Raw genomic sequence first — 8,636 nt, 5'->3', positions numbered from 1 at the left:
TTCGTTTAGGACTCCCTTCAGCCGCCCCTTCAGCCTCCCTCCCTCCCACCTCGGCCGTCTTTATTCACAGTGTTTACACACACACACACACACCACCCGTGGGTGTTGTCTGACGAAGACACGGGTGTCATTGACTGCTCTCCCTGAGCCAGCGGACCACCAGCCACGAGAAACGTGCGAACAATGGAACCTCCACGCCACCGGGGGATTGGGTTAGCCACCCGCTGTTCGATTATGTCGTCTTCACACTCGGTCTCTCCTTTCAGCGAGACCGACTTTCCTTTCCTTTCAATCTTTCCTTTTCACAATTCCTTCTCTCCATTTCTGCGGTCCTCACTCTCCCATTTTTCACCCTTTTCCCCCCTCATGCTCAAATCCCTCGGTCCCTCCATCTCTCTCTCCCTCTCTCGCTGTCTCCTACATGTCATCCTCTCTCTCTCTTTCTGTCCCTCTCTCTCTCTCTCTCACTCCTCCACTCTCTTTGCCTCTCTCAGATGGGCGTATCGATCGGGCGCCACTAAACTCACAGTTCCCCCACCTCATTCTTTCTACTCCGGCTCCTTTTCTCTCTCCCGGTTGGCTGCCATCATTGAACATAATCATCTGTCCCTGGCTCTAGCGAGGACCCCGCTAAGACCCCAGTCTGGGGGGATCCATGAGCAGCCTGGCAGGGGGGGAAACACTCTCTAAACACTGGGAGCGCACAGGTGGCCAGGCTCTGCCTGCCAGGGGAGAATCTCAGGCTGCATCTGAGTGGCCACATTTTGAAAGGAAATGTTAACTTGTTAGCCGAATCCATCAAGCCTTCTATCACTGGCCCTCTCCTCAGCCCTGAGGGGTTTGACACACTACATATAGAATGGCCCTGCCATGTGCACATGTTACCAAACAGCTGGGATTAAGCATTCATACCATGCTCACAGGAGCTCTGCTGGGACATGCACACACACACACACACACACACACACACACACACACACACACACAGACACACAGACACACACACACACACACACACACACACACACACACACACACACTTCCTCCAGGGACTTGCTGCATGTGGATGCAGGTGGTTCTACATGACCGGAGACAGCCGAGTTAAAACTCCCAACACAGAGCAACAGAGGTGCAAAGCCACGCTCCGCGCTCCAAGAGCACAGTAGGAAACCGCACATGCCTGCGCCTTAACTACTGTTGGACGCGTTTCAGTCCAATCCAAACGCTTCCCAAATTGGGGAAGCATTTAGCTGCGACAGAATACATAAACATGAGGTGGGGGGGAAAAGTGCCCTTCGGAGATGGAGTCTTGAATCTGAAACTGCATGAATAACATTGTTGGGTTCAAGACATGCTATAATGCCACCTTCAATGACTAATCTCTCCAACCTGAATACCCTTTCATGTTTTCATTGCGTACTGGTTCCCGAGTTGGATTCCTCTGAGTACCATAACTACCAAACACGTGAATAAAGAACCGCACGTCATAACACACTCATAATGTCGCTGGTAATGCACGAGCTAGCAGCTGAGAGTACAGGAAACATCAGACTTTGACTGAGCTCAACTTGCACATTATGTTAGCAGATTCTTTATATTACATGTTAAATCGATGTTATGCTCTGTGGGCTGACTTTGCACGACACCATGCCCCGGCCCTGAACGAGTATGTGTTGAATGCTGTTCAACATACACACACACACACACACACGCACACACACACACACGTAGGCCCACTCACCATGCGTCACTATGAAATAGGTACATGCACTCCATTGTAGGGTTGTTAGCTCATTCCAATTACATTCATACGCACACTGAAGCCAGCCAACCAGCGGCAAGTGCACTGAACATCTGCAAAAACGCCACGCACAAACACGCAGGTGTTTTTTAATTGCAGTACTACCCTACTACAGGTCATTTCTCTGGCCTTCCGTGGCTTTATTGAACATGCACATTTACATTTAAGCATCCACATCCACATAATAAGTAATCATCTGCTTTTGCAGCCTTTTCACCCACATGTGTGAACACATGCACGTTGCACGCACACACACACACACACACACACACACACACACACACACACACACACAGCTATTTGGTTGTGTCATACCTGGTTATAGAGCGCACACACGTGCAGGGCCGTGTTTCCAGAGGCATTCTGGGAGCTCATGTCAGCGCCATAGAAGAGCAGGTGCTCCAGGTGCTGCACGTGGCCATGGCGACAAGCCTGCACATCAAAAGAGGAGGAATATTGACATTGTATTATGATTTGATTTGAAATTGTTGACACCAATTGATTGATGATAGACGACACGGTATGCCATCAAAGATGTCACACATTCTGTAAATATCAAGAGCTTGATATTTGTGTTCGGAGGTTTGAGAATCTGAGGAGTTTTGATGTTGAGGGATTTTCATTTGTGTTGACAAGACACACACAGAAAATACTTTGCAGTGGCAAATGCAAGTCAAACAACACATTCCATCTTTCAATGCAGCCTTTTGACCACGTAAACGATGCTGTCATGCATTGTCAACAGCTGTAGTGATATATCCACCGCCACTGTGCCATCCCTTCACCCCCACAGAGCTTTCATTAAAGTTGGAGAATCCTGTTCCCCAAGAAACCCCCACTCACAACATGTGGTCAGAAGTTGCTTGATCATCCCTGAAGTCACGTCAAGAACCAGTGAAGAGGAATCACAGTACATACTGTTCTTTTTCGTGTGTGCCTCATTTCCACAAGAATGAGCAAAGGGAAGCATCAGACGCGAGAGCCTCCTGGTCAGACATGCGCTGGGAGACCGGTCACCGTATGGCCGTCCAGTCAAGCAACGCTTGTACCCCCGATTTGGAACGTTGTTAAACATAACCGCTTCAATATCTGTTATGGGACCGTTGGCTCCGACACTAGTTCCTTCCGACATATGTACTTTAATGTAAGTCGCTTTGGATAAAAGTATCTGCTAAATTCCCTAAATGTTAATGTTAATGTAGATCCGGTCACTTATCTGCTCCGTCACAAAGATACCTGCCATTAATAACGGAGGTGAATAAAAGTCACACTTTGTCCGCTAGCCCAACACGAGAGGTGAACATTTATCTCAGTATCTGCATGATGCAGTTACTGTAATAATTTGAACCCTTCACTTGTCATGTTGTCCCCAGGAATAGTGATGCGAGTCTGGAGATTTCCAATTTTTTAAAGAGAGCCTGAAAAAACGTACATCATTAATGATTCTTGGTTCCACATCAACACATGCAGAGTTCACAGTACGCCCCTTGGATATTTCAGTTTCACTACTTCCATGTTCAAGAAAGCACAATGAAATCAAACATTTGCTATTTTGTCCTTCCTTAAAAGGGAGGATTTAGTGCTGTCACGTGCCGTCCTATACCACTCTCATTGTAACTCCCACATGGGACTTCCTTTCTTACACCCCACAGATCTATCAATAAAGTGAAGTTAAGTATCCTCCCACAGGCTGCTGCTCAGATGTGAACTTGATATTATTTCACAAGAACCCACAAGACACCAAAAGAAGGGAAACACTCTGAATGATATATAAGGACATAAGTAAAATATCCTTAATGACACATGAGGACAAACAATCATTCCGGGACTACTGGTTATTTCTCTGGCGTAGAGATTGCTTTGGGAGGTACCCCCCACCACCCCACCGATTTGAATGCTATGAATAATTTGTTTAATACAACCAAATGCTATAAACTGTCCTCCTCATCTCCTCATCTGTCTCCGTATCGCCCGGTCCCTTGCTTCCTGGCACGGGCGGCAATGATAAACACTCACAGAGAGGCCCAGACTCTCTGCAGTAATTGCTCCTGCCTCTTGGTTTTTTTCTGCCTGGCTGAGACCGAGTGACAGCAGAGAGACAGAACACAAATAATGTCGGGATTGTTGGCGGTTATCAGAGCTCCCCTGCCACATCCTGTTCTACGCTGGGGCCGACCCGCTGAATACTAATGCCGGGGCCTGGCCCTGGGGATAGGGAACTGAGTGGGGGACACAGAGAGGGAGGAGGGGATAGAGAGAGAGAGAGAGAGAGAGAGAGAGAGAGAGAGAGAGAGAGAGACACACACACAGACAGAGGGGGAAAGACAGAGAGAAAAAGAGAACACCAGAGATAAAGAGATAATGAAGATCGATGTAAAAGTGTTTTTTTTGTATGCCTACTTTCCCACTGAAAAGTTTCCATACTATTACTATATGTATTCTATATTATTATTAAAAATAACAAACTAAATAGTTTGAACATTGTTCATTATTCTTATCATTGTTCAGGTTTGGTATCATATGCCTTGGCAACGCTAGTGTTTGTTCGACCACGGTGACAGAGCTCAGTGAGCTGAGCAGAGAGAGACCCACGGAGAGGCGACTGCAGCGCTATCTGAGTTCCAGTTCATCCTACTGTGTGCAACCTCCCTCCCCGTATGAGCAAGGGCCAACCCTTCGGCCCTCCGTTCCCTGGTCTGCAGTGAGGGGCCACGGAGGGGCCACGGAGTGAGGAGGCGCAGGCCAGCTCTGCGCCTCCTCACTCCCGTCTCAATCTCTGTCTGCGTGGTTCACTCTGGTAACGCCTCAAGCCCTACCCTACTGGGACACAGAGCGAAACCAGAGCATTCTGGACTCATCTGACCTGTCTGATGTGAAAACCAGCAGCTCTGCTCCGAGCACTAAGTGTTGCTAAATTGCAACTACACAAACTTGTTCTACTCAACTCAGGGACCGGCTCAATGAGAGGGGACATGGAACGAAGAGCATTGGACACCATGGCAACCGTAGCTCCCAGGTGTAATAATCTATCTGGTTTGTTGTTCTGTTTTTAACATTTGTTCAGCTTCCGACTTAAAGAGATTAGGAGAGTGGGGAAACAGCAATAACAAACGCAATTCAAAGATGCCCCCATCTACCAAATATCATGTATCATGTGTGCTACCCTAGGCTTATTAATTGTGGGAAAAATAATGAGGTACTACTCTGACTATCAGGGCTAGCCTAATAGCATTAGCTGTTATCGATCAGGCATGGACCGCCGGTGGCGACGCTAATAGAACACAAGTGCTGGAGTTGTAAATGTTGCCCAGCTGTTTTTCACTATAGCTTTATGTCTGGAAATGAATGAAATCTTGAAATACATATGAGAAATACGAAAGGTAAAACTGACTGATTGCTTCGCCCCCTAACGGCCCAATCCCCTACAATAATCATCAGAACCACAGAATAGAAATATATAGTCTACTTCATAATGCATTGCTTTTAACGGAAGTGTCACAGGAAAGACTGGAGATTGTACGCTGTACAAAATATAAAATATGCATGTTAAATCCATTCGGCAGACGTATAGCCCACATGCTCCGACACAAGAGACCCCCGCATTTAGATGGTGGGTGGAAAGTGACTGCGCCCAGCAGCCCTCTTGGTCTTCCAGGGGAACACCAACACAAAGCGAGATCTACCCAGACGGGGCTCATCAGAGGCCTTTCTGCCACTGCACAGGAATAACCTAAAAAGCCCTTACGAACAAAACCTGCATGCAGACTCTTACACCTCCATTATGGCTGCAGAGTAGGGCATTGCCTGGAGGCCATGTGTCGATGCATGTGCCAGTACACACTTTGTGCTGTGCTGGCTATTCTTATAGTAGAAGGAGGGGGAACCTAGTCCTGCCTGCATTTTACATGTACACACGCACTTGCACACATACACGCACACGTACACACACACACAAGCATACACACATGCACACGTAGCATGCACACGCGCACACACATGCACCATAAACACACATACACATGCGCACAAGCACACACAGATATACACACACACACACACACACACACACACACACACACACACACGAACATGCATACACATACACACACGTGCACACACACACATACACATGCACACGTGCACACACACATACACACATACTCAGAGCCCTGGGACTCCTGGCTTAAGATACAGCTCCGACTACTGAGACAGATGGATACATGTACGGGTGACATTAAACACACACACATGTCATCCACACACATGTCATCCACACACACACACACACACACACACACACACACACACACACACACACACACACACACACACACACACACACATGCACAAACATACTCGTACTGTCACTGACATACATATGTATTGTATGTACAATTGTTTTGAGTATTTCAACTATTTATTGTGTTATACAAATGGGAAAACCATTTAAGTCATGTTTATTTGCCAAATGCAAGATGCATTTCACAGCGGAATCATGTTTATGTTTACGCATTCTTGCATAAACTTGGAGGTAAAAAAAAAAAAAGTGAAAATCTGATTAAATGAGATCCAATAAATAAATAACCCATGAATAAATAAACAAAAAAAACAACAACATTAGAAAGAAAATATTCAATGCTGAAAAAAAAAAATCTCTTTACATCCTCTTTACAGCAGTTATCACACACACACACACACACACACACACACACACACACACAGACACACACACACACAAACAGACACACTATCTCCTACCTGGTGTATCTCCTGCCAGCCGTTCTCGTCCACGCAGCCCACCTGGGCGTGGTCGTGGAGCAGCAGCTCACAGCAGTAGGGGTCCCCCCCCACCATGGAGCTGTGGTAGAGGGGGGTCAGGCCCCGGCTGTCCTTGTAGTCCGGGGACGCGCCCAGGTCCAGCAAGGTCTGGCCGGGGTGGAAAGAGACAGGGACGACATTACGTTGCGGAGCAGAGAACACACACATGCTAGGAAAGCAATGCACTCTAGATCAGGCTGGTCGTAGGGCAAGGCGACCACGGAGATCCACTGAAAACGTCGTACTGTATGTGCTCCACAGGGAGTGTTTACAAAATGTTTATTTTACAGGATGGTATGGGGGAGACAGAGGGGAGGACATGCAGCAAAGGACCACGGACACAAATCGAACCGGGGTCTCTGAGGTAATGGTAAGCCTCAAGGGTACAGGCTCTACCCGGTGAACCGCCGGGGCACCCCAGAACAAATGTTTATGTTTACAATGAAAGCAATCAATGTGACAAAGAGCAGTGTCATCATTTGAGTGGAAGTTGTTAAGTTCACGCCTTCGCCCTCGCCGGACACCAACATCGAAATGTTGTCTTGTATTTTTGGTGTGTTCGGACGGAGTTGGTGTCCGGTAGATGTGGAGCACCTTCCGTCGATGGCAGAGATGATGGCTTCGGAGTTTCGAAGGTTGACGGGATACATGCATGTACTTTGCGTATCTTGTTCACTGCTTTAGATCTATGGGAACAACAAGTCTGTGTTTGTCTGTGATTTCAACGGGGAACAGTGTTATGGGTTGGATTCCAAGCACTCGCACGCCATTCTGTAGCCTCCATTCCATAGAATTTACCCTTTAGTATGTGCCGTTAGAACCCCATTACCATCATACATTTCCTTTGTAGTCGCAAGTAGATAATGTACAATAACAAAATAAGCATCAATGTATCCTGGAAAAATATGCTAATAGGGTAACACCATATCAATATTGCGCTTGCTTTTATGATGTGAATGATTCCATCGTGCTTTCATCATCACGTCATGCTTGAAAGGTAGGTCCATTAATACAGATGCGCTTTGAGTTGCCTGACAATAAGACTTCTTTCAAGGGGGGAAAGTGTCCTGTCTTTCTGAAGGTCCTGACCCATCTACCTGATCTGCATCACCACTACCGGCTACACACACACACACACACACACACACACACACACACACACACACACACACACACACACAAACACACACACACAGAACCGAGTGTGTATCTCCCCGTGAGAAATGATGAGCCTGCTCCCCATCTTTCATGTTAACACTAATTTGTGTTGTGACCAGCAGCACCAGTACAACTTACCTCGCGCATGACGAATGAAAAAAACACGGCAATGCAAACACGTTTAAATAACTTATTGGATGTCCGTGCTATTGTACACATGACCACCCTTGTTGTCCTGTCATAGGGACATTGAGCATCCCTTAATAAGGTTGTGCAGAAATACGCCATTGAGTCTTCGATAGCACCGGGTCCGCACAGGAATACAATTATATGAGTCACATCATAGACGTTCACTCGGTTTTACAAGCCTACTTCAAGCTGAAACAATGCGAGGCCACTCAGTGAAGGGATGTGCTTGTTCAGAGCTGCTGGGCTGAATTCATTCGGGAACGGTGCCAACACACACACACCACTCTGACGATACCAACCTTTATAAAAAAGCCCCAAACATAATAGGTGACAGACGAGCACTATCCAGTGCTCTGTTCTGGGATCCAGCAGTCCCATTTCACAGAAGCACAACATTTTCTCAGGGCCGGGCCTCTTAGGGCTGGGCCCAGAAGGCAATAACTAAAAAAGGGGCGGGGTGAATGACGCCATGTTTGTTTTTCTACTGATTCTTCATTGCCTAAGATGGAGCCTTCAGTCGAGGATTTCAATGAGTGTGTTTCTACAGTGGCCAGTCTACAAGGCGTTGATTTAAAACTGTTACTGGCACTTTATCTAAGAGGATGTTGAAGCTTGTCTTACCAAAGTTAATTACACGCCTACAGGTTCCCGAATCCCGCAACATGATTGG

The 8,636-nt window shown here is 46.9% G+C and overlaps 1 protein-coding gene across 9 annotated transcripts in view; it reads right to left on the bottom strand.

Annotated features, from left to right (window-relative positions):
* Positions 1-8,636, bottom strand: part of shank3a (SH3 and multiple ankyrin repeat domains 3a) — a 146,968-nt gene that overhangs the window by 74,156 nt on the left and 64,176 nt on the right. For all 9 annotated transcript variants that reach the window (XR_014637866.1, XR_014637867.1, XR_014637868.1 and 6 more), the window contains exons 6-7: positions 6,560-6,727; positions 2,117-2,233 (exon numbers count right to left, since the gene is read on the bottom strand). Coding sequence is in view for 6 of the 9 variants with exons in the window: in XM_084477570.1 (XP_084333696.1) it covers positions 2,117-2,233; positions 6,560-6,727 (285 nt within the window). In the remaining 3 variants the exon portion in view is untranslated. The remainder of the gene's footprint in view (positions 1-2,116; positions 2,234-6,559; positions 6,728-8,636) is intronic.

The sequence above is a fragment of the Micromesistius poutassou genome (genome assembly GCF_964030765.1).
Source record: "Micromesistius poutassou genome assembly, chromosome: 13".
Lineage (NCBI taxonomy): Eukaryota > Metazoa > Chordata > Actinopteri > Gadiformes > Gadidae > Micromesistius > Micromesistius poutassou.
The sequence above is the reverse complement of the archived record's forward strand: the minus strand, read 5'-3'. Positions and strand labels throughout refer to the sequence as shown.